We start from the raw sequence: 25,672 nt of genomic DNA, 5'->3' as shown, positions 1-25,672 counted from the left end.
GGAGGTGCGGATGCTGGCATAGAGGAGGGTGGGGAAGGCCGGAAGGCCCCCACAAACGCCGTCGCAGGTGGGGCTGAGGCTGGGGAAGCAGGTGGGGAGGGTGAGGAGGTGGGTGCATGGAAGACTCCTCGGAACTCCAGGGGGTCTGGTTCAGGTGGGCTGGGCCCATCCAGGGTCCGCAGGGGCAGCCACAGGCCGCTGGGGGCCTCGTCCTCCTCGTCGGCTAACAGAGGGAAATAGGGAAATGTCAGCCTTTGCAGACCAGGAGGCAGCAAGCCTGGGAGGGAGCAGGGAGGAGTGGGGAGTGTGGCCTGCAGAGGCCTCTGCACTGGGAGCCGCTGTGGTTTCACAACAGCCCCTCTGCAGTGGAAGCGGCCCCCACGAGAGAAATGAGGAAACCAAGACTCAGGGAGGTGAGTGCATTTGCTTTAGTAGTGCTGGGGCTGAAACCACTACCCATCCAAGTGCAAGCCTGGGTGCCGAGCCAGCAGGGCACCACCTTCTATCCACCTACCCAATGACTCACCTGTGCCTCCATCTACCCTCTCAGCTGCCCATGATCTGCCATCCCGCCTGTCCATCTGTCTATTCCTCCATATATACATCCACCCACTTGTCCACTCATCTATCTGTCCGTCCGTTTGTTCACCAACCATCCAGCCACCCCCTTCCTTCCAGCCTCCTTCCTTCCTTCTATTCATCTATCCCTCTGACCACCCACCCGCTATTCACTCAGCCATCTATTTATCCATGCCTGTCAATCCTTCCACCCACCCACCAGCCTGTGCACCTCTGTCCTTCCTTCCATCCATTCATGCATGCATCCATCCTTCCAAGCTTCCATCTGTCCATTCAGGCACTCATCTGTCCACCTGTACATCCACCCACACACCCAGGTGGATGTCCCCAGGAAGACAAGGGTCGGACTTCTCTAAGCCAACAGGAAATGCTCTGGACCTGAAATTCTGCAGCCTTAGGCTCCAAAACCAGCTGCCTGATCTTGCCAGCTATGTGACCCTGGAAAAATCCTTGTCTTCTATGGGCCTCAAATTCTTGGTCTGTAAATGAAAAGCCCAGCTTTAGGATCCCTAAGTTTGGGACTGCTGACTCTTCCAGTTCTCTGAGTGTAGAAGACAGATCAGCAAGTGTCCCTTCCTGACATGCTGTGTGGAAGATCTATTGTGGGAGGGAGCAGGAGTACATTTTATGTGAAAGGGACTTCAGATGGGCCACCTCCCATGTCTGGGTCACCTACAGCACAGGGCAGTTCCTGCTTTGCAACAGAAATGGAGTGATGACAATGTCATCCCAGAGAGCCCGGCCCACACGCTCACTGGGAACATGGCAGGGAGCATCCACGGCACAGGTGGCTGGCCCAGTTGCCACCGCCTTCATTTCCACCTTCTTTTCCTCCTCCTCACCGGCCCATCTTCCTCCTGCTGTCCTGGGCATCTGTGGTTCCTTCTGACCTGGTAGTCCTGGGTGCTCGGGGGAGGGTCATCTTGCCAGCTTGCTGCTTTCCTCTTGGGGCAAGGCACTCTGTGTGGCATGGCCCTGAACTTCCAATGAGTTGGCTTCTCTTGTTAGCTGCAGCCTCCACCTTCTGCTCCTGGGAGGCCCCTACGAGGTAGCAGGCTGTGGGCTGGAGCACACGGGTCCTGAGCTGGTGTCAGGAGACCCAGTTCCAGTCCTGCCTCTGTCCCATCCTGCAGACGACCTTAGCACAGTCTGTCCTGGGCTGGCCTTCACCAGCTGTCAGGAGGTCAATCCTTGGTCATGCTGACTTTGTGAATCTGATGGTCACTGACAGAGAAAAAGAGAGGCCAGAGCAGTGGCCCAGCCCCTATTCTCATGCCCCATCCCCTTTACTAGGCAAGCTCACCAAGCATGAGACTGGCCTGCAGCTGCCCACCCCAGCATGGGGGCTGCCCTGGCCTGTGCCCCATGGGAAGGGAGCATGAAGCAGCCCTGGCAGGCACTGTTCTTCTCCACTTCATGTCTACCTTCCCAGGACCCTGTGAGGTTCAGACCGCAGTCCCCTTTCTCCCTCACCCCTCGGAAACAACTGAGAACCCTCTCTAAGCAGAACTTAGATCCCCAAGGCCCCCAGGGTGAGGGTACTCTGGTTGCCCACTCCCTCATCACAGTCTACCTGCAGTGCTCCAAGTGCACCTGGTTTGCCCCTCCTCCGGCCCCGGCACACGCTGCACTGTTTCCTCCCAGGACAGCTTCTGCTTGGCCCCTGAGAGTATGTGCTTTCCCAGAAAGCCCTCTTGGCCCCAGCCCCAGGGCCCCTTCTGAGCTCCCACAGTAGCTACCATCACCTTCCCCTTGTTAGACTACACTCTATCCTGTTTGGCCCCCAGGTTACAGGCTCCACAAAGGATAGGCTCTGCTCAGTCATCTCTGCACATTAGGGCTGGGACAGAGCACAGGGCCGCAATGAGGAATTGAGATGGTGACGGCAGGGAAAGGTGGCAGCCAGACCCTTACCCCAAGCTGGACTATGTTCCCCAGCCAGCCAAGGCCCCATCAGGTTGTCTCATGATGGCCACGGGTCAGCAAGAAGGCCTAACGGTTGGTTCTCAAGGTAGCTCTAAGTCCCATTTCAAGTAAGTAAAGTCCTGGTGATGTTGGTTCTCACTCCCTCTTTGCCATCAACTTGTCCCAAGCAGAGTCCTCTACGCAGGCCCCAGCCCAGGGACGGATGCCAATCCGCACACCAGCACCCAGGCACGGCAGGTGCAGCAGGAGGGCCTCATGAGCCCTCTCCACGACTGTGCCCTCAAGGAAGGTGGCAGAGACTGGCAGACCCAGCTGGCTCTCCTGAGGAAGAGGGGGAGCCAGAGCTTCCCTCAGGGGCTCCTTGGCCAGCGTGGCCACAGTGTGCTGCAACCTCCCAGGGCCCCACCCGCAGTGAGACCACCAAGGCCAAGGCCGAGCCTGCTCATGCTCCACACCCACTCCCAGTCCTCCAGCCTCTGCTGGGCCAGTTGGGGAGAGGCCCTGGTCACTGTCCTTGCAGGCCTGGTGGCTGAGGTACCTAAGTGAGAAGGGTCCAGACAATTGAGGGGATGGTGCCAACCACTGTGGGTACCACACAGACCACCACAGCAGCCCCATTCCCTCCCCTCCCGACCCTCTAGGGCTTGAGCCAGCAGCCTGGCTCAGAGGAGGCCCTGTGGGCATGCTGCTTTCAAGCACAAGGCAGGGCCTAAGACCCCAGACAGACGGATGGAGGGATGGAGGACGGGCCGGCCGGGTGCTCTCGCCCTCACACTGACTTACTTGGTGCCGGCTGGCTCCAGCCAGGAGCTCACTGGCTGCCTCTGCATGCGAGGATGCAGCCTCAATGCTGGCTTCAATACTATCTGCAAATCAAGACAACAGAAGGCAATTACAGAGTGGAGACCCAGACATCCTTGCCTGAGGACACCCCCAAAGGTGGACCCCAGGGAAGTCTGAGCCCCGGGTTAAGCTAGGGAGCAGATGACATGAGCTTTACATCTGCTCCTCTGGGGTCACTGAGGCCCCTCCCACATGGCTTCCTGGGAGACCCAAAGAAGGCAGCTGGGCCTTTGAAGGAGCAGAGGCTGCAAGGACAGGTCCTGGGTCATCAGGCATCACCTGAGGGATCTGCCTGGTGTGGACAGTGGTTAGGACAGAGGTCTGAAGGTATCCAGAGGAAAGGGGATTTCTCAGCAGCCACATTGGGCAGGGTGGGACCAGCCCACCCAGGAAAGGAAAGAAGTTGCTTTGGGCAGCCCCTCCATTCTCTGGCTGTGGCCCCCCACGATGGGCACAGACCCCATCTTAGCACATCCTGCAGAGTTGCAGCAAGGACTGACTAAGATCAGTTCTATGAACACAGGGCTCTGGGCACCAGCATATACTGGCCCTTGGCACCTGGGAACTGACCAGCTAGTTCACATTACAGTGCAGGGCTGATGTCCCTGTGAATCTGGGCAAAGTGGAGCTCCATGGGTATGTCAGTGTGGCCTGGAGAAGCCACATCAATGGGGCCCACATGAGCCAACAGACAAGACACAGGGACAGGTCCTGAGCACCTGAGAGCTGTCCCAGGAGATTCCATACCACTACTCCAGCAGCAGAAAGGCAGTACTATGTGAAATACGTACCCAACCTGTCCTCACCCACTAAGAACCCGGGGCCAACGGTGGGGCATGTAGCATCAGGCACTTAAGACCAGAGCATTCAGCCACAGCAACAGCTGGCCCTGCATTCTGGGGCATGACCTAAAAGATCCCCTATGCTCGGTGTCCTCTCCACCCTGGTGTCCTACCCCATCCAAGGAAGGACATGTGCCACCCGATGCAGTGGGCACCTGGTTGTTCAGCCTCGGTCTCAGTAGAAAGCCGCTCCTCCTGCTGGCTGATGGAATCAGATGAAAACACAGTGCAAGTGCAAGGACACTCATTCTTTGAGGAAGGAGAGATGGCCGGCAGAAAGTATGCCTTCCAAATCAGGCATTTTCGGTAAGAACTTAGAGGCAGAAATACCTAAATTTAAATTGTGCGTCTGCAGTTGGTACTTGGGCATGACCCCGAGCTGACCTGAGCCTCAGAGGACTAGAGGCCTGGTTCAGAGAAGCCATCACAACCACAGGCACTACTGCTGGGTAGTGTCACCTCCAGCCCAGCAATACTGGCTGTGAAGGAGCTGGGTCCTTAGAAGGAGAAGGGCATTCACCATCCTCCCAGTGGGATCCCTGGCTCTGATTAGGGAGATGTAGTCCCATTCAGTGAGCCCCCTGGGAGGAGGAGGGCATGGGTCCGCCTTTGAGAAGTCCCCCATGTAGGCCTCACAGGGACCCTTCAGCCTGTGGTCATAGACTTCACCCTACCCTGGTCCCCAGCCCAGGGCCCTAGGGTGAACCTGTCATTGGGCCTCCCCCATGGGGCTCTGGGGTGCTGATCTACTAGGAGATCACAGAAGTCAGGGCTGACCCTGGTGTGAGTGATGGCCTGGCCCCTCTTGGACTCAAAACACCCCTTCTTCTCTTGCATGTGCTGTGGGCTACAGCCAGTCCCCCACAGAACATAGCTCTCTGTGTCCTGTCACACTGAGTGTCACTCCCAGGGAAGAAAGCATAGGGGCAGAGATGTGATGTATCCCTCCACAACTGCCACCCAGGCAGGACCAGTCCTGCTAGGGAGGAGGTGACCACCTGGGCTGCAGTACCACCCCTGCTCACATACAAATAAGCTACCCTGTACCTCTGACCCCAGAGGCAGCAGCTTGGCTGCACTCTTGCCACTGAGACGTGGATGCAGATGCGGGGAGGGGAGACAGGAGACATTTGCCACCATGCACAGGAAGGGCTGACACAAGAGGCACTGAAGAGGTCGTGCTCCCTACCTGGGTCCATTCCCTGCCCCATGTCCTAGGCTGAGTCCTGGACTCTGCCCTTGGACTTAGATGAAGCTCAATCCTGCTCCACACTGCTTCCTGACCCTGGAGACACTGTGAACCCCAACTCTAACGGTAGCACACTACCTGGGCCCACCCTCAGAACAGAGACTAAGTCCCTGGTGTTCTGGGGGTCCCGTACACAGACCACAGGACTTCAGTCCTAGGGATGCTCATAGCTGGCATAGCACTCCCCAAATTCAGACACAGTCCTACCCTGAGACATTATACAACCAGACACCTGGTCGTACAGCCAGCAACCTCCTGCTCATTGGGGACAGCCAGGCGGGCATTCAGTCTTCTGCCGAACGGTGGTGCTCAAGGACGGGCAACAGGAGAGGGCGACCCCTAGGGGATGTGTGGGGGCACGTCAACAACTCATCAGTTCTGGGTCAAGTGGTTTCGCCTGGTTTTGGAGACCATGTCTGTGGGATCAGCCTTACAGAGCCACAGGGCCCTGGGACACCTGGCCCTCCCGACACAGGGGGGGCTCGGTGGGAGCCCTGTGCAGGGCCTCTGGCTCCTGGAGTCCATGGGACACCCAAGCGTGGGGCCAGGCCTCCAAGAGAACCACCCTGATACAGAAAGCTGAGACACACTTCAAGAGAGTGTGCTTTCCAATGGCCTCGGGGCACAGAAATGTGGGAGACCCCTGTGTCCTCGGTTAAATCACTGTCCCCAGCCCCCTTCAAGCCCCAAGCTGGTGCTGACCCAGGATAGCTGGGTCTCCTGCAATGATGCTCCCCACCCCATCCTCAGGCTTGCAGCCACTTCCCTGCTCCTCACCTTAGGCTCCACGGGGGGAAACTCTGTTCCCCTCCCAAGCACTCGCTCATTCAATGAACTTCAGTTGCTGTCAGCAGTGGGCATTGCCACTTCCATGAGGAGCTCACAGCACCAAGGGGCCAGTCATTTGGACTCTCCTAGTGGAGGTGAGCCCAAGGCTATGGGACCCAGGAGGAGGGGCTGATCTACCAAAGGATCAGAAAAGTCAGGACTGTGCCTCATCCCAGGGCAGAGAACCACAGGGGTGAGTATATCTGAGTTCCTACTGCCCCTCTAGGATAGGGGACTTGTAGGAAGAGACTAAGCACCCAGGCCACACCGATGCCACCTGCTGCCAGCCTCTTCTCATCCCCACACAGCTTGTCTTCCCTGAAGCACCCCCAAAACTAGGAAACCTCAGGCTGTAGCACCCCCAAAACTAGGAAACCTCAGGCTGTAGGACCCTCCCGTGGAGGAGAAAGCGTGTGGCCTCCCTGGGGCATGGATGCAGCCACCACAGACCTCTCAGGCCTGACAGGCAGGACCCACAGGTCCTCCTCCAGCCCTACCCCATCAAGAGGCCCACAGCCCTGATGGGTCACATCACCCGAGGGTTACCTCCCAGACCTCATGGCCTAAGGCCCAATGCCTGGGCCCATCACCCAAAGGCCACCTCCCAGACCCCATGATCTAAAGTCCAGTGCCCAGGCCCATCACCCGAGGGCCACCTCCCAGACCCCAGGACCTAAGGCCCAATGCCCAGGCCCATCATCTGAGGACCACCTCCCAGACCCCATGGCCTAAGGCCCAATACCTAGGCCCATCACCCAAGGGCCACCTCCCAGACCCCATGGTCTAAGGCCCAGTGCCCAGATCCATCGCCCAGGACCGCCTCCCAGACCCCATGGCCTAAGGTCCAATACCTAGGCCCATCAACTAAGGGCCACCTCCCAGACCCCATGGCCTAAGGCCCAATACCCAGGTCCATCACCCGAGGACCACCTCCCAGACCTCACGGCCTAAGGCCCAATGCCTGGGCCCATCACCCAAGGGCCACCTCCCAGACCCCATGGCCTAAGGTCCAATACCTAGGCCCATCACCCAAGGGCCACCTCCCAGACCCCATGGTCTAAGGCCCAGTGCCCAGGCCCATCACCTGAGGGCCACCTCCCAGACCTCATGGTCTAAGGTCCAATACCCAGGTCCAGCAACCACACGAGGGCCCACAGGCTCAGTGGTGTCCTGGGTGTACAGAAATTTCCCAGCCAGTCAAAGCTTGCTCTGCCCACATGTCCCAGTCGCAGGCATTACTGCAGAACAGAAGCAATTAAGGATGCCATGGAGCTCGGAGTCCTATGGTGGCGCCTGTTGAGGCATCTGAAGCTGACTCCTGCTTGTCCCTGTGAGGCTGAGTCCTGCTGTCCACTCTGTGGCCCTTGGGAGGGAGTGGTCCTGCTCCTGGGGCTTCATCCCCAAAATCCTTCTAGCATCTCCCAGAAAGGGAAAAGTCCAGAGTGGCTTGGCTTCCGGAAGGGCTGGGCCCACCACGCACAGAGGCCAGCAAAGGAGCTCCTGATGATGGGCGTCTTGAGGAGAAGAGAGGCAGCAGGAGGAGGAGGCACTAGAGGCGGTGGCAGGAGTCCAAGCCAGCATCACCTTTGGAGCCCGAGGTGGCTTTGGGCTGCAGAAGAGGCCAGCCAGGCACAGAAACTTCCAGCTTCCAGGGGCCCCTGGAGTGAGCCCATGGGCTCAGATGGGACAGTGGCTAATGGGAGGCTGAGAGCCAAATAGCACTGGGTATGGGGCTGAAGTGTGAGCCCAGGGAGAAGGGCCTGCAGAAGGAGGGTGGGGTCACCTCCACACCTAAGAGGGTGGCGTAGCATGGGGCAGGGAAGACTTGAGCTGGGGCCTGGCTTCCTCCCTGGCTCTGCCCAAATTCTATAAGCAATTGATGACTCCACAGGTCACCTCATGCTCCCTAGGGGCCATGCTCCTCCTCCCTGTTGGGTGTCCTTGTTTTCTTGTGGCCGCTACACCCTAAGACCTCCAGCAGGAAGGGAGAGGGTAGCTGCACCTGCCTGGGTCCCAGCGGACACCACCTTATTACTCCCTCGCCATCATGGCCCTCATCTCCCTACAGTGATGTGGAAACAGGTTCTTGCATCTCATTTAGATAGCTGAGTGGGGACAGAGGCATCCCAGAATCCTGTGTGGTTCAAAGTGGTCCCTACAATGAAACCCTTCAGCTGCACACTTGGCAATTCCAGATAGACCCTGAACTTGGGGCTAAAATGAAGCTGGCTTTGACCCCCAGCTCTCCTACTCCTAAAACACGTGGGCTCTCCCTAGTCCTGAGCCTTGGTTTCCCCATCAGAAAGCAGAGAGGGGCCAGATGGGCTACCTCCTTGGGTCTCTGGGTCTCCCTTACAGGGTCTCCAGCTCAGGGGCCGTGCCCAGAAGGCAGCAGCTGGGGAGACTGGGTGCCTGCTGGCCGGGGCAAGTGGGCCTGGAGGGTGGGCTATGGGGAGGGCCCACTTACTTGGCAGGGGGTCCGGGGTCTGGCCCTCGCCTTGGGGAGCCTGGGTGGAGAAGGTCTCTGCCACCATGCGCTCCACAGGTGTGAGGATGAGGCCAGGGGCTGGGCTGCCCTCCGCCAGCTTCTTGCGCACAGCACCGCGCAGGTCCCGCCACTTGTGCTTCAAGTCACCCAGGTCACGGCGGCAGTAGCCCAGAGTGTTCACTGCCTGCAGGATGCGGCTCCACACACGGTGCTTCCGGGCAGGTGTGCCCCGGAGTGCTCCGAACAGCAGGGAATAGTGGCGTGTCACCCTCTGCACCAGCACCTCTGTCTCCTGGGGGCTGAAGTTGGGCTTGCGTGTCTTGGTGCGGGAGTAGGGACCTGGCCGCAGGGGTGTGGAGCCTGGTCTGGCGCCCAGCAGCAGGGCCGCCGAGGCGGGCTCAGGGCTGGAGCTCCGCCGGCACATGGCCTTGCTGCTGCTGGACCCTGGAAAGGCACCAGAGGCTGAACAGAGGGCAGAGGCCTCAGGGGGAGTGACACCAGGCTGGTGGCCCCGGGTGATCGGAGGCCTTATGTTGGTGCACAGCACACAGGCAGCCTAAAGCCCGTGTCGGGGCCCTGGTCACAGCCACTCCCTGAGGCCCCCATCTGCCTGCCCATCAGGTGTGCTTTCCCCTCCCAGGACTTGGTCACTTGTGGCAGGTCAGCCCTGGTTTGTCCCTCTCCCCATGGCCACTCCCTTCCCCAAACTGCTGGCATGGATGCCACACCCCCCAGAGATGGCCCCTTCAGGCAGTCTGTCACTGGGACTGGGTAGGCATCTGGAGTGGACAAATCACGTCCCAGCCCATCACTTAGCCAGATGAGGAAATGGCTGCAGCCACCCTGCAGAGGCTGATAGCATGGAAGTGGCAGGAAGATGAGAAGACAGGATGCGTCCTGGGGAGAGGAGGCAGTGCGGGGGTGATGGGGCAGCCCAGAGAGCACTGCCTGGGGCCACAAAGCAGCTGAAGGCCCAGGCTCTGAGGGGACCAAGGAGCAAGCCCAGTCCAACATGACCCCAGGGAGCAGCACGGGGGGACACAGCAGCCTCTATCACCTCTCACAGGGGTGCAGCTCAGCAACTAGGAGGAGGATGCTAGCTGCCTTGAAGGTCTCAGGACACAAGGTTAGTCATCAGAGCAAGAGGTGGGGAGGTCGTTCTCACCACAGGCCCCAAGAGGGGGCACGGCTTGGCTAGGGAATGGAGGGAAAGCTAATGGTGGAGCGGGACCTGAGTGTCCTGGGGGCAGCTGGCTGGCTTAACCACGATCCTCTGGGCACCAGGCACCAGCCTCACTCTGCCTTGCTCTTCCTCAGATGATGACCCCGCTGGAGAACCAGGAGCTCCTGCCCTGCCAGTTGGGCACCAGCACTTCTGGCAGCAGCAGGCATGTATCAGACCAGGTAAGTGGGCAGAGCCCTAGGGTAGGAGATACCATGGAAACAAAGCAGGGACGGGCCCCACGGGAGGGGGTGGCAAGGTCAGCAAGTGCCTCAAAAGTCCACCTGCACACCCCACATGCCCCACCCCAGTGGGGGCAGTGCAGGCAGGCCAGAGCCTCTGAGTGACCACATTGGGAAGAGGGCATAAGTGTCCCCAGCTTTCCCTGGGCTCTGAACAAGCAGAGACCAGAGCACATGGAATCAGAACTGGACTCTGTCACAGCTGAGTGCCTGACCTGGGGAGTTGCTGCATGGCTCAGGTGAAGCTGGCCACTCCTGCCCCACAGGAGGAAGCACGAGCAAGGAGCCCTGGCCGACTTCCTCTCAGAGGACAAATATCTTTCTCCTCATTTCAAAGTACATGTGGCCGGATCCTGTCAGTTCAGGGCTTCCAGACCTCAGGATGAGGTGAGGAGGACCTCTGTGGGGAAGCCCACAGGTGACCCCACAGAGAGGCAGAGGGAGGACTGGGATTGTGCTTTTTCTCCAGTTCCAGTAGTGGGTGACCGAGGTGAGCAGACTGGGGATCTGGCAGGCCTGGGGAGGGGTCACTGGGCCACTGTGAGCGAAGTCCCATCTGTGGGAGAAGGCCCCTCCTTTGCTTTGAGCGAGGACATCCTGAGAGGAACTTCCAGCCCTGGCTCCACACTTGGCCCCTTCACCCCAACCTCCCATCAGCCAGGCCCCGACTTGGGGCCCTTCCATGGCAAAAGGTGAGCTCCTGGGGACTCAAGGGGCAAAGGGACAGGGCTGCATGCCTCCCAATCCCCTCATCCCCAGAGACCCTCCCGGATCTTCCCAGTCATCAGGCCCTGCACTAAGGTAGGGACTGACCCTGGGCCTCAGGGGCCCCCATGCTGCTCCACTTCCTTTTAAAGAGGCAGGTAGGGCTGAGAGACCATAGTGCCAGGCTGTCCAAGAGGCATCCTGGCCTGCAGAACTGGCCCAGTCTCTCTGGGAGTGCTCAGGACGCCACACCCCAGCAGATCTGCACACTCCCCAACACACTGTTCCCATAGCCCTCACTGCACGGGCATAGCCATGGCAGAACCAGAGCTCGGGGTTCCACATTCCTGCAACCTTGCTGGGCACACACTGCAGCTGCAAATCTGCTCACCCCCCAATGGCTAGTTCTCATTGGGGAGTTGCCAGGTATAAGGCCCAGGGTGGGAGGCACAGAGGCTAGGGACCCTCAGTGAGCAGAGTGGGGAGGCCACTGTCCTGCAGGAGTTTCTCCCATCCAGGCTTCCAGAGGGGATGGTGGAGACTGGGCAAGGTGGGAGGGGCAGACACTTAGACCAGATCCTGCCCTGGGCCTCACTCCTCTCAGAGGCAGCTCTGTCCACACATAGGGGAAGGGGTGGGTGGCTGGGGGCTGAAATAAGGCCCTTGGGCCTGTCAGGTGGCCTGAGACTGGAATGGGTACCCACCGACAGCATCGCCTTGCTCTGACACCATGGAGGCCAAGTCCTTGATGATCTGATTCACATCCAGTAAGTCGCTCTGTAGGAAACAACACAGAGCCATGTTAGGAGCAGTGAGCTGCATATGCATCAGAGAGACTGGGTGAGCCCAGAGCTGGGCAAGAATGGCACTCATAGAATCAAGAACTAGAGTGTGTCTAGTGACCAGCTAGTCTATCTACCTCCTGTTAGAGGAGTTATGGGGGCCCAGAAAGGGCCAGGGATGAATTCAGTGTCATCATACCCGTCAAAGACAGGGCAGGCATCTGAAGGCCAAATCCCAAGTTCTCTGAGTATCCCAGGGGCCATGAGCTCCTACAAGGGTCCCAGGGTCTGTCCCCAGGGATTTGCAGTCTACAGTAGGAGAGTGTCCCCAACACTGTTGTGGAGGCCTGACTGGGGATGGCACTTTCCAGAGTAGAGCACTGCGTCTGCACCACTTGCAGGGCTGTCACTCCTATGACACCCCATCCCCACTTGCCTAGGAGCTCCTTGACAGAAGGGTCCTACCTTTCCCTCTCTGTGCACCAGCACTAAGCGTGGGCCAGCACACAGGTGTTGCTCAGCAAATCCTAAAGGAGTAGAATAGACAGATGGATGGATGTGTTGGGGTGAGTGGATGGAAGGCTGGGTGGGTGGACGGATAGATGGATGGGTAGATGGGTAGATGGATTGGTGGATAAATGGACAAATGATGGGCAGACAGATGAAGAGGTATGTGGATGGATGGATGAACGGAGAGTCAGATGGGTGGGTGGGTGGATGGACGGATAAATGGATTGGCCAACGGGTAGATGGATGGGTAGATGGGTGGGTGGGGTGGGTGGTCAGTGGATAAACAGACAGGTGGATGAGTGGGCAGGTAGGAGTGGGCAGGTAGGTAGATGGATGGGTGAGTGGGTGAGTGGGTGGATGGGTGGGTGGGTAGACGAATGCATGGAAGATGGACAGGTGAGTAGATGGATGAACAGATGAACAGGTGAAAGGATAAATGAGTACATGCACGGGTAGACAGATGGGTAAGTCAACAGGGGAATACACAGATGGGTTGATGGGCAGGTGGATGGTAGTGTGGGTGGACGGACAGATGAATGGGTGGATAGATGGGTAGATGGACAGTTGGGATTGATCCGTGGATAGGTGGGTGATAAATGCATGGACAGATGGATGAATGGGTGAGTGGGGGGGTGGATGGATATGTGGGCGGGCAGATGAATGGATGGGTAATAGGTGGATGAATGAACAAATGGGTGGATGAATGGGAGGGTGGGTGGGTGGATGGGTACATGGGTGGATGAGCTGCCAGTTGGATGGGTGGGGGCATGGGCTATGAGTAGGTAGGTGGATGCTAGCTCCATTGCTATCTAATGACTGAGTGACTCCATGAAGCTAGTGAACAGAATAAGAAATAGAAACCTGAGCCGGGAGGATTTGGGGATTCCCTCCACATCAGCGTGTCATGCTGGTTCCTTGTATTCTCCATGCTGTTTAACTTTATTTTATACCCTTTTGCCCAGTAAAGTAGCCATGATGATTATGCAGGATGTGGCCACAATGCTCTTGGACCAGGCTTCTGGGGCTGTGCTGAAGGCAGGGCACACACCACTCCCCATCACACCTGACATTCATCTGACAGAGGGGGGAGTAGGGACTCCAGAGGTCCTGTGACCTCCTGGACCTCTCAGTAAAGGGAAGATATGGGACTCCCGCTTGTGCCCACTGACCAGATGTCCATTCCTCTCCTAACTACCATGCTGCACTGAGGATGGCTCCTTCAGTGGCCAGATGCATAGCCCTGGGCACACTGGTTCATCTCCAGCCAGGTATGCCCACTTATTGCCTGAGCAAAACCATCCCCCTGCATAGATGCCCAGCTGTGCCAAGCCTCACATAACGCCTAACACATGGCTGGATTCAAGTCCAGGCCCAGAGTAAGCTCCTTCATGCCAGCTGTGACCCCTGCTCCCGCACACCTACCTACTCCGCAGCTCATTCCAGAGCTGGGATTGATTTCCAAAAGGGTCATTTCACCCCACTACAAAATGTTACAGGGAAATTCATTTTCTCTTTAGGAGTGTTCTGGGAAATGAAGCAATTAGCATGATCTTAAACCGACACATACTATCAATTGCAATTCAATTATTGGGCTTAAATATGGCGCAGTGGCGGGTGGCTGCTCTGTGGGAATCAGTCTGTGGCCGGAAAAGTGGGGAGAAGCATGAGACCTGGAGATCTTGGCTCCAGTTTGTATGGTAGTGGGGACAGCAGGAAATGGAAAGATGGGTGTTGGCTGGCCCTGGGCTAGAGCTGGTTTCTGGTCCCCTTGTCACTACCACCTTTTCCAGGAGTAAGGTCACAGGCCCAGGAGGCCATGCTCAGGTTCTATCCTAAGATGGAGACATCAAGGTCATGAGTTCCACCTCTGCAGACTTCTGGGTTACAGACCTGTCAGAGGCCAGGCACAAGCACCACCACACAACAACTCTGACCTTGGCCACTGACCATATGCCTGGACTTGGTGGTACATGGATTCAGGGACTCATAGTCCTTCTAAGGGCTTCATAGGCAACAACTCACTCATCTTCCCACACTGTTGACAGGGAACACAGGGAAACTGAGTCACATAGAGGCAAAGTGACTTGCCCAAGGACACACAGCTGGAAAACATTGGAGCCAGCATTCAACCCAAATGTAGGCAGACCCCAACCAGGCCACTACCCACAGCAAAAGCTGGACAGCACCCAGGGAGGGCAGGCCTCCTCCAAGTTGGGGCACCCAGGAATCCCTCATCAGTATTGAGGGACAGTGGGTCTCTTGCATCCCACAGTACAACCGTGTGCATGGGGTGGGCTTAATGTGTGTATACTGTATCCTCTTCCCATAAGCAGGAACAGCCTTGGCACCCTGGCGTGGTGCTGCTGTGTCCCTGGTGGGAAGCATAGCTCTAAGTCCTGCCCAGCCTACAGGGACACAGCCTTGGCAAGACAGGACAAAGAGAAAGTTGGGAGCAGGGAGAGGTATAGCTGAGCATGTCCATGAGCCCAATGCCCCTCAGGGGCCCAGGAACTCCAGGCCACCAAGGCATAGTGGAAGCAGGAGCAGCTATAAGAAGCAGGGTTCGGCCCTGGTGTTCCAGTCACATCACTGAATACACGACTACCAGACTGGGTGTTTTCTGTTTGGAGCAACATCAGCTCTAACAGCCTGGGAAACTCTGGGCTGGGACACGGTGTCCCTAGGTCAAAGTCCCTGGCACACTGACAAGGCATGAATGGCCTGCATTCTGGGCTGTGGGGGAGGTCCTGGGGATGCACAGACCCAGACAATCTTCCACCTCATTGCCAACACCCACTGAGGCCACCACACAGCTTTTCTGGAGGCTTTCTTCACCAGGGCTGCTGGGCCTCATGGTCAGGATAAAGGATGGCTGCCCGCTATCTCACATGGACTGGGGGTGCCCACCAGGTCCCCACTGACCACACCAGCAACATGCTGGGACTACAGGACAGAGGAACTGGGGGCCAGCATGTTCTCTGGGCTGGGGCAGCTGACAGGGTCTCCACTCCTTGCTGCACTCCGCAGACAGAAACATAAAGCCTTCTGGAGCCTCCAGTGAGGTAACGGGAACTATGAGTAGATGATGCCTTCCGTGAGAGGTGACCAGAGCCTCACAGTACAAGGGCTCTGACATCCCAGCCCGGGGGAGCTCGGCACGAGGGCTGCACACTGAGATGTTCATTCCAGGACTCTGGGAAGTTGATGCATACATTTATACGAAGCTCCCTTTCTCACTCTAGGTATCCCTCTTTGCAAGATGCCCAGCACTGGCCTGGTCCCAGCTCTCAGCCAATGGACCAACGCCTCAGCAGGAGCAGTACCAGCTCTCGGGCTCTGAAGCCCTGCCTCACCCTACTCAGAGGAACTGTCCCTCCAAGGCACTCACTGGTAAGTAAACATCATTCTTCTTGAACAAAAGTGGGAACCAAAGCTTGAGAAAAAGCTCAGACTCATTTGACCTGTGCCTGGGCTCCTGGCAAACAGCCGTGGTTGAGATATCCCTGACCCATGTGTTCTGGGAAACGGCTCATTGCAGAGAACTACCCTTCCTCAAGGGCCCTGGGCAGAGCTGACCTGGACCTGTCCTCGAGGTGCACCCTCCGTGTAGGGCTGCAGATAGGGCAGTGAGCCAAGAGCTACAGACTGCTTCTTACTTCCCCATGTGAGGCCACTGCTGAAAGACAGGGCCCCCGTCCCTCCCAGTGACTGTGTTGGGGGTCTCATGGAACAAACCTGCAGGCTGTTCAGAGCACAGGCAGGCCTGGAACCTCAGGTCCCAGAAGGCAGCCACACCGGCTGTGCCACCTTGGGCCTGCCAGAAAGATTGGGGCAGGGTCCACCCTGGCCCTAAAGCCTAGCCTAGTGGTCCTAGATGCCAAGAGATGCTGGTCTCCCCAGAAGCCTCCAAGCCTTCTGCACAAGAGCTTCCATGGAAGCAACATGGAGCTGGGGCATTTTCTGACTTTGCACCCCTTCCTCCAAGATCACTTGGAGGTGCTGGGGCTTCCCAGGCTATGTCTCCCCCATCCTGCTACCTGATGCTGGCTGCAGAACAGAAGGATGAAGAGGTAGAGTGCCCCTGCTGTGGCAGAAATGAGCAGGTACAACAGTGCTGGGTCCTACAGCTGGGCCTGACACTCACGGTGGGCACAGGCCCTGAGGATGGGCCCACAGAGGTGAGCACCTGGGGAAGGAAGTTGGCATGGTTTCAATGTCCCTCCAGGCACTGTGTGAGTGCCTGGGCACTGGGCACCTGGGCCGGCCTCAGCTCCTGATGGAAGATGCCCAGGGCAGGCAGGTCCCAACTCCAAGGCACAGATAGGGGATGTGCCCCAGCTCAGTTCCAGGCAGAAGTCCAGCCCTCAGCCTGGGGTGGGAGAGAGGTCAAGGTCAGGCCTGAGGAAGGTGGGCCTGCATGGGAGGCTGGGAGTCCAGAAAACTTCCTGTCTGGATCCTGGGGCTGCCCCAGGATGTAGCCCCCTGGAGCACCAGGAGCCCCTGCAGCCATGCTTAAGGATAGCAGGTAAGGAAGCGTGTGCTCTAGTGTGGGCAACCAAAGAACAGGAGAGTGAGGGAGAGACAGAGAAGTACCTTAACTTAGTAAATGTTTAAATCATGTAATTATTTTTCAGATTGCTTCTAAAACTAGAACTCATTAAAAGCTCTCACAGAATTTTCTCTCTTCTTTTACTGGCACCGTGGAACAACCACCTTGCACAGGACATCATAAAATCTTGGTGTGTGCAAGTGTGTGTGCAGGTGTGGGTGTGTTCCCTTCACTTTTAAGAACGAGAAGAAAAAAATACCATTGCGTTTCTCTCTATCACGCGATCTCTTCTTATAATTAGGATCTTGGCAACCATTCACCTACAAAGATGACTGTTCTAGCTAATGGAATAGCCAAATCGTATATATTCGTTTATTTGCCTACTCACTTATTTATAGTTAGAAATTAGCCAGGTCAATCACCTCCCTTGGCTGAGGCTGTTCAGGGCAACTACAGAGCAGGGCTACCAGGCTTTGCCTGGAGCCTCCAAGCCCCTCCTGGGCCATCTCCTCATCCCATCCTCCACCCTCCCAGGCCTGCCAGGTAGCCATGGCAACACAGCAGCCGGTGTACTCTGAGTTCTGCACCTGGGTCAGGTGATGCACCCGTTCAGAAGCCCCAGCAGGTGAGATGGGCTTGGTAAGGGAGCCAGGTGGACACAGGGCCTGGGTCAGTGGGCAGAGCTGGTGGGAGCAGACCATCAACTCTGGTTTCAGTTCAGCTGGCAGGCCTGGTGTCCCAGCAAGACCACTGCATGCTGGCAGTTGTCTGAGGGGCATGTGCTCGTCTCATTCAACCCCACCAGCCCAGGGAGACAGAGGGGAATAAATTACTGGCTCGTGAGGGGTTGAGCCACCCAGGCTGGCTCTTTCTACTCTCACCTCTGGGGCTCTGCTACTGCCTGTGGGTGACACTGGTAATGTTCCCTCACCATCTTCACATGAGAAGGCCACAGAGAGGTAGTTCTCAGAGCATCGTAGTGAGGATAGCCCTGCTCTGGAGTCAGGCGGCCAGGGCTCAAATCCCAGCCTGCCACACACAAGCTGTGTGACCCGGGCCAAGTGATGTGATGGCTCCAAGCCTCCATTCCATCTTTGACAAAATCAGAACGTAGGAGTGCTCACTCTCACGGAGCTTCAGTGTGGGCTGGGAAGACGCATATGAAACACGGCAGCAAATCACGTTATTAAACACAAATCTCCCATGGAAGCCCAGTACAAAAACTTACTCATCCAGCCACCCACCCATCCATCCCTCCACCCACCCATCACCCAGCCTCCCACCCCTCCATCCATCCACCCAGACACCCATTTGTTCATTCAACAAATAGTCACCAGGAGCCCACATTGCGTCAGGCATCCTTTGACATGCTGGGAATATAGAAATGACTAGAAAGAGAAAAACCCCTGCCTCCATGAGGCTTACGTTCTAGTGGGGGGAGATGAATGATAATTAAACAGTATATTATTTAGTGGGGCACCATTTGAGTCTAAGCCTGCAGGCAAAAGGGAGCAAGCTGCTAGAGTGTCTGAGGAGCAGGGCTCCAGGCTGAGAGGCAAGTACAAGGAACAGGGACGTGCTCAGGGCCTGCTCAGGGAATCCTGAGGGGTGGGGGTGCAAGGAACAGAGCATCAATGACAAGGTCATGGGAGCATGGCAGATTGCCTCTCCAAAGATGGCCACACCAATGTATCTCTTACCCCACACACTCTTCCTACAAAGTGACACTGACATCTACCAAAGGGGCTGACGCTGATTGCTCCACTTGGACCTGGACCACAGAATGTGGTGTACGTGATGCTGTGTGACTTCTGAGGATAGATTATAAAATGTGGCTCAGCTTCCCTCTGGTTCTGTCAGGACCTCACCTCCAGAACCCAGCCACCATGCCATGAGGAATCTAGACTATGTGTGGAGCTCTGGCGAGAGCCCCAGTCCAGGTCTCAGCCAACAGCAGCACCAACACAAGACACAGGAGTGGACGAGCCTTCACATGAGAGCTCGCCCTTGGTTGTCCAAGCTTCACAGAGCAAAGGTAGTCATCTCAGCTTTGCCCAATGGGAATTTTAAACAGATTTTTTGAGTTGAAGTCACTCTGTTGCCCAAGATGGCGTGCAGTGGCACACTCACGGCCACCACATCCTCGACCTGCTGGGCTCAGGTAGGAGCCTTCTGCCTCAGCCTTCCAAGTAGTTGGAACTAAAGGCATGCACAACCATACCCAGCTTTTTTTTTTTTTTTTTGAGTTGGAGTCTCACTCCAATGTCCAGGCTGGAGTGCAGGGGCATGCTCATGGCCACCCTAGGGACAGCCTGCTGGGCTCCGGAGATCCATCTGCCTCAGCCCTCCAATCAGCCAGAACTACAGGCACGCGCTGCCACGCCTGGCTAATTTTTAAAAAATTTATTATAGAGTGCACAGGCAATCCACTCACCTCAGCCTCCCAAAGTGCTGGGATTACAGGCTGAATTTTTTTATTTATTGTAGAGATAAGGTCTCACCAAGTTGCCCAGGCTGGTCTCAAACCCCTGAACTCGGGCAATCCTCTCGCCTTGGCCTCCCAAAGTGCCACTGCGCCCAGCCCCAGTGGGAATTCTGAACCCATGTAATACCTGTGTGATACCTGGTTTATACTCTTAAATTTATACCCAAACTATTTCATAGCCACAGTAACCACAACAGGCACCAGATTATGCAAGGTTCTTGTGGGGGTTTTAAAACATAGCCTTGATCTTTTGATACTCCTGTCACTGGTAGTGGGATCTATCCTCTCCCCTTGTACCTGGGCAGGTTTTGACTTTGTTACTGACAAAATACAAGGGAAGTGACGCCATGTGCCTTCCAAGGCCGCACCACAGAAGTTGATGCAGCTTCTGCCCTGTTGGCAGTCCACGGAGCCCTGCACAGCCACATCAGAAGTCAGAGTGCCATGAGGAGGCCATGTTCTGAGGAAGCCCGAGCTACGAGAAGATGCACAAGAAGACAAGTCAACCAACAGCTCCAGCTGAGCCCAGCCTGCAAATCTTCCAGCCATAGAGTAAAGAAGTGTCCAGATGGCTCTGGCTTCCAGTTGTTCAAGTCATTCTCAGCTACTCAAGTCTTCCCAAGGGAGGCCCAGACAGCATGGAGCAGAGATGAGTCCTCCCCAGTGAGCCCTGTCTGAATTCCTGATATGAAAATCCATGAGAACTATAGCATGGTGGCTGTTCAACATCACAGAGTTTTGGAGTGGTCTGTTATGCTGCAAGAGGGAACCTGAACAGCCCTTGGGCCTCTGAAAGAGTTCTGGCTTTTTGTCGGTGTGAGGGAGAGTTACCACAGAGCTTTGAGCAGAAGTATGATATGATCTGACTGCCATTTCACAGAATCACTCTGGATACAGTGTTAAGGCCAGATAGAAGAGGAGGCAAGAGCAGAATGAATTAGGAGACAAATGCAATAATCAGGCGAAAATGTCTATGATTGCAATAGGGGTGGCGGGGGCAGTCAGCTTCTGGATGACCTCCACTGGGATCACTGTCAGATGGGGTGTGGGCAAGAGGAAAGTCAGGGTACTCAAGAGTTTGGGCCTGAGCCAACAGCAGGAGTTGTGATGGGAACCGCTGGGGTTGGGGTAGGAGCTCTGCTGAACCTGCACAGACTGGAATGCCCCAACTGTCCAGCAGGCGGCTGGATGCCCAAGTCTACAGTTCAGGAAAGGACAGGCTGCTGAGGACAGCTGGGAGATATCCACAGAGTTAAAGACACAAGACTGACTGAGAACACCAGGGAGTGTGAGAAGGAGATAAAAAGGGCTGGGGACTGTGTTATCCATACTAGGAGGCGCCATCATGTAGGAGGGCAAGGAAAGCCTGGAGTCCTGGAAGCTGTAGAAGAGGAGCTGGAAAGAGGAAGAACAACTGCTTCTGTCAAGGCTGTGAGGAGATCTATGGGATGAAGACAGAAGCAGCACTGGGTCCAGTAGCAGCCAGGGGGCCCTAGGAAGAATCTTTTCATGGAAGAGAGAGGAAGGCCCGAGAGGAGCAGAGAAGCACTAAAAACCACCCAGACTAGAGTGCAGGTGTGGTGTCCTCCTTCATGGGAACTCTGTAAGATGGGATTGACTAGCCTGTGTTTGCTCATGGGCAGAATCAGGAAAGAAGAGACAGCAAGGACGCCAGAGGGGGCTCACAGAGGTGGTGGAGCACATCCGGAGGCAGGCCGAGGGTGGGAGCAGCAGGACCCAAGTGCTGTGGGTGGCAGCGGTTCACCGGAGCACCTAGAGAGATGGTGGGCACAGGGCCCCAGAGACTTCTGAGGACTCTCTTCTAAGGGCTTCTGTTTTCCGGCAGAATGAAAAGCAAGGCCAAGATCATCAGTGAGTGAGAGGTTGGACAATGAAAAAAATACATACATGAAGTAGACCAAAGGAAGACTGTTCTGGGCCTCCAGAATACTGCATAACTCCTCAAGCACCCTAAGTAGTGTCAGACCCACGGAGGGACTTTTACAGCCTTGGAGAGTCAAGCCCCAACCTCATTCCAGATCATTGGGGACAGAACATATATTTCACCAGGTACCCAGGCAGAGAGGGGACCCACTGCCTTGGACCACCACAGAAGCACACAACAGTCACCCAGGAGCTCTTCGCAGGTGGCAAGGGCCCACCTACCCCCACACTCAGCATATGACACAGAGGAGTGTGCGTGCTGAGCTCTGGCGTGGAGCTACAGCATTCCTGGATCTTCCCAGGAAGCCAACAGGACCATACATTAAAAATCCCTCAGGAATCCACATTAAAAGCCCCAGCACACCACATTAAGAAGTCCCAGAACCCTATATCAATTAGGAAGTCCCCAGGACCCTGTATCTTTAAGAAGCCCCTAGGACCTTACATCATTAAGAAGCCCAAAGGAACCTACGTTAATTAAGAAACCCCCAGATCCTGTATTAAGTAACCCTAGACTCGACATTAAATAAGAGCCCCCAGTACATCATAAGAAGAAGCTCCAAAACCCTATGTTAAGAAGTCCTAGGACCCCACATTAAGAAACCCCCGGGATCTTACATTAAGAAGCCCCCAAGACCCTATATTAAGAAGCCCCCAGGGCCCTACATTAAGAAGCCCCCAGGACCCTATATTAAGAGACCCCCAAGATCCTATATTAAGAAACCCCAGGACCCCACATTAAGAAGCCCCTAGGGCAATACATTAACAAGCTCCCAGGATACCACATTAAGAAGTCCCAGGGCCTTACATTAAGAAACCCAGGACCCTGCATTGAGAAGCCCCCAGGACCCTACATAAGGAGCTCCAAGGCCCCTGGTACTTCCTAGGCTTCAGTGCTTTCCTTCCTCAGGAGTTCCTAAGAAACCACAAAATACCCCCTGGAAGGGCCACACCTCAGTCATTAGCAGCAGCAGCAGCTGCTCCCAGCTGGGGTATTGATGCCTGAGTTATCAGCAGTTAGGAGCTAATACCTTAGTTAGCAGTGAGCTGCTGAGCTAACAGCAAACCTCACCTACCTTGCTCACCCTTGAGCTTGGTTGCCATCCACAGAGGAAGAGGGACTGAGAGGGTGTGAAGGACAGAAGGGCAGGCAGGAGACTACGCAGTACAGTGGGAAGGTGGGTGCAGGGCTCATGGACAGCCACAGCCCGGCACCTCCCAGCCCTGGTTCTTCCCTGCAACAAGTTCCCACCAGGCAGTTAAATTACTGTATCACTTCCGTCTTCTGGCCCACAAAGGTCTTACTTGCTTACATAATCCCTTCAACAGCCTGTGAGGTTGGTGTCATTGTGCCCATTTTACAAATAAACAGACTAAGGCTCTGAGAAGAGACCTACTCAGTGTCACATGGCCCAGCAGTGGCATGGCGAGGCCTGGGACCCTGGACCAGACCCTGATTTCCTCTCCTCAGCTGGGAGATGCCTGAGGTCTTCCATCTTCCCCTCCCCAAGGAACAAAGACGCTTCCAGGGGACCTGGCTGTTAACTCTCCCTCTGCCCTGGCAAGGAGACACCTCTAGTGGTGACAGCCCATATCCGATAGATGGTCGTCTCCTGCTGACTTGGTCCAGTCAGTTTCCAGATGCCAACTGTTAACTCTGCCCTGGACCCCTGTCCACACAATGGGAAATGCATTTCAGTCCCCTAGGGGGCCCTCAGCCGTCAGAGAGTCTGGGCTGGGTACAGGAGAAAAGGGGTTGCACTGGCCCAGTCCCAGAGCTGGTCTCCTCACCACCTGCCGTGACCCTATTCGCCACCTCAGCCAGATAAAAAAGGTGATCTAAGCCCCACCTTGGCAGCGGGGAGGAGCCGCCCACCTGGGGGCAACCAGAAGGGGAGCAAGGGAGCCCGAGACCAGGAGAAAGGCCTGAACTACTACAATATCTGGGGATAGCTGGGACCCACCAGGGACCTTGGAGGATGCAGGAGACCTAGAGCTGGTCAGAGGGAAGGCAGAGGGACAAGAAAAGCATTGTAGGTGAGGACCAGAAGAGCCAGGGGTATCAAGAGGCCTTGGCAGAGCTGAAGGGGGAGGCCCTGCAGGGATGGACCAGGAATCACCCCATTAACACCTGGGGCAGCAGACAGGGCCCCAGATGCCATTCTGAGGGCCACCCATGTCTTTCTCACCATCACCCACAGGATCACAGGGATTTCTAGTGTGCACAGTGCACACTGTGCACTCAAGGGCCATCCTAATTTTGACCGTTTGGCCAGACTAGAAAATTGGGGCTCAGAGAAGGACACAGGAAGAGTGGCAAGAGTGGCAAGAGGTCAGGAGTTGGGACATGGTTCTGGCCAGGGCTCTTCATGTCCTGCTGGTGCCACTCCCTCCTGGCCAAGGCCAGGAGCAGGCAGCACTCATTGGCAGGGTCCACACAGGGTCTGCACAGCTGCAGAGCACTCTGAGGGCCCTGGCTGGCAGACAGACTGCCGAGGGGCAGCAGACAGCTCAGGAGACAGAGCTGCCTGCTGGAGACAGTGGCTCTTGGACACGACCTAATTGGGTGCTCAGACGCCTCCTCACCCATGCCAGGCTCATGCTGCTGCTCAAACACAATTAAAGCTCATGCTCCCAGTGGTGAGAAGAGAACAGCCTCCCCATCTTCTCCCAGATTCAGACATGGCTGCTGGCAAGCAGGCTGCCAGCCACCAGCACCCACCTCCACGGCACCTGGACGCCCAATACCCAGAGTCCCAGGAGGCTCAGGCTCCTGCTGGGGACAAGCACCAGTGAGCTGCCCTAGGCTGGAGGCTAGAAATAGGCTATCTCAGCTCACAGGCAGGGAGGAGGAGCCCCAGAGAGGAATAAACATATGGTGGGAGGTGGGCAATGCCATGGGACCCTTCAAGCCACCTCCTGTCAGTGGGACCCACCCACAGATCCAGCTCCCACTCACACCTGGCATGGCCCCTGACTACTTCAGCAGGGAAACAGCAGGCAGCCCTAAATCAAAGGTTCAAATGCCAGGGTTGTCGAGCACTGTGCCCTTCAGAGACAGATGGTGTTCTGGTCAGGTATGCCAGGGTTCCAGCTGTGCAAGCTCCCTCACTAGGAAGTGGACAATGTCCTCCCTCAAAGGGAGCTTGAGCACAGGCTGACACTCAATTCCTGCCCACTCTTGGGTGGCCACTCTGCCCCTTATCCTTGGCTGCCCAGCTGGAAAAGGACCTGTCCAAGGGAGAGTCCCAGCGCCACAAATAGGGCCTGGTCCCTGTGTAGACCAAGCACAGCCATGCTCATAGCAGTGAACGGGCCCCAGGAACATATAGGGAGCAAGCACCCTAGCACCTGGCCCTGCATTTGATGGTGCCCCTGCCCCCCTGCCCTTGGTGGCCTTGTTTTTGGTCTAGGATTACCGTTAGTGTTTTTATCAACTCCATTCTTGTACAGGAAATAGAAAGGGGGGAACCCAACGCTGCCTAGCAAAGAGAAACAGTCACATGCACTGCTGGCTGAGCTGTCCATTGCTCAGACTGGGACTATTCCTGGCTGGCCCAGCCTCCTCCTATCTCCAACCCTCCCTCAGCACTTCACCACAAGCCCCCTACAGCAGGACTCCAAGGGCATGTCTTCTAGACACACCACATGCTTTGGCTCATGGAGTCCTTATCCAGCCCTAATGCCTTCTTCTTTCACAGGAGAGGAACTCAAGGCTCACAGCGGACCAGAACTGACCCAGGCCACACTGTCGGTACTCAGCAAGCCTGGGTCCAGGCCCAGGAAGGCCAGAGGTCACCGCAGGAGGACAGCGAGACCAGGCCCTGGGGCAACTGTTTGCAAGAATACAGGCCTGTAGGGCAGGGACCAGTGTGGGGAGGGCAGAGGGACGGGGGCAGGGCACACGGCAAAGGCACAACCTCATGCTGAACAACCAGGGGCAGAACGAGGGTGCCCACTGGGTCCAGTGCCCCGTCACTTCCACAGACAATGATATCACTGAGAAGCAGGCCCAGGGCAAGGCAAACAAGCAGGGGCCCTCCTGGACTATGAGCTAAGAGTCAGCAGAGGTCAGAGCCCTCTACACAAGGATGAGACACTGCCTGTGGGGCCTGCATCTATCCTGGAGGTGGCAGACAGGGGTCAGGACCGACCACTATCATGGAGGGTAGGCCACTATCATGGGGGGGGGCTAGTCACTGTTATTAGGGAGGGGGCCAGCTACTGTCATAGGGGAAAGGGAGTCGAGACTGTCATCAGGGGAGGGGGACTAGTCACTGTCATGGGAGAGGGGGGCTGTCACTGTCATTAGAGAGGGGGCCAGCCACTGTCATCAGGGGAAGGGAGGGTCGGTCCCTGTCATTAGGGAGGGGGCATGCCGCTGTCATCAAAGGACTGACCACTTTTATGTGTTCACAAGTATCAGTCATGCAAACTACTACAGGCTCCTGCCCCTACGGGAGGTGACAGCTTGTCAG

The 25,672-nt window shown here is 56.4% G+C and overlaps 1 protein-coding gene across 1 annotated transcript in view; it reads right to left on the bottom strand.

The window, feature by feature from the left end:
* TSNARE1 (t-SNARE domain containing 1) overlaps positions 1-25,672 on the bottom strand; it is a 152,806-nt gene that overhangs the window by 62,693 nt on the left and 64,441 nt on the right. The window contains exons 10-11 of the mRNA XM_021706516.1: positions 11,629-11,701; positions 3,289-3,371 (exon numbers count right to left, since the gene is read on the bottom strand). Of these exons, the coding sequence (XP_021562191.1) occupies positions 3,289-3,371; positions 11,629-11,701 (156 nt within the window). The remainder of the gene's footprint in view (positions 1-3,288; positions 3,372-11,628; positions 11,702-25,672) is intronic.

This window comes from Carlito syrichta, unplaced genomic scaffold (assembly GCF_000164805.1).
Source record: "Carlito syrichta isolate Samal-C Ts95f unplaced genomic scaffold, Tarsius_syrichta-2.0.1 Scaffold315705, whole genome shotgun sequence".
Classification (NCBI taxonomy): domain Eukaryota; kingdom Metazoa; phylum Chordata; class Mammalia; order Primates; family Tarsiidae; genus Carlito; species Carlito syrichta.
The sequence above is the reverse complement of the archived record's forward strand: the minus strand, read 5'-3'. Positions and strand labels throughout refer to the sequence as shown.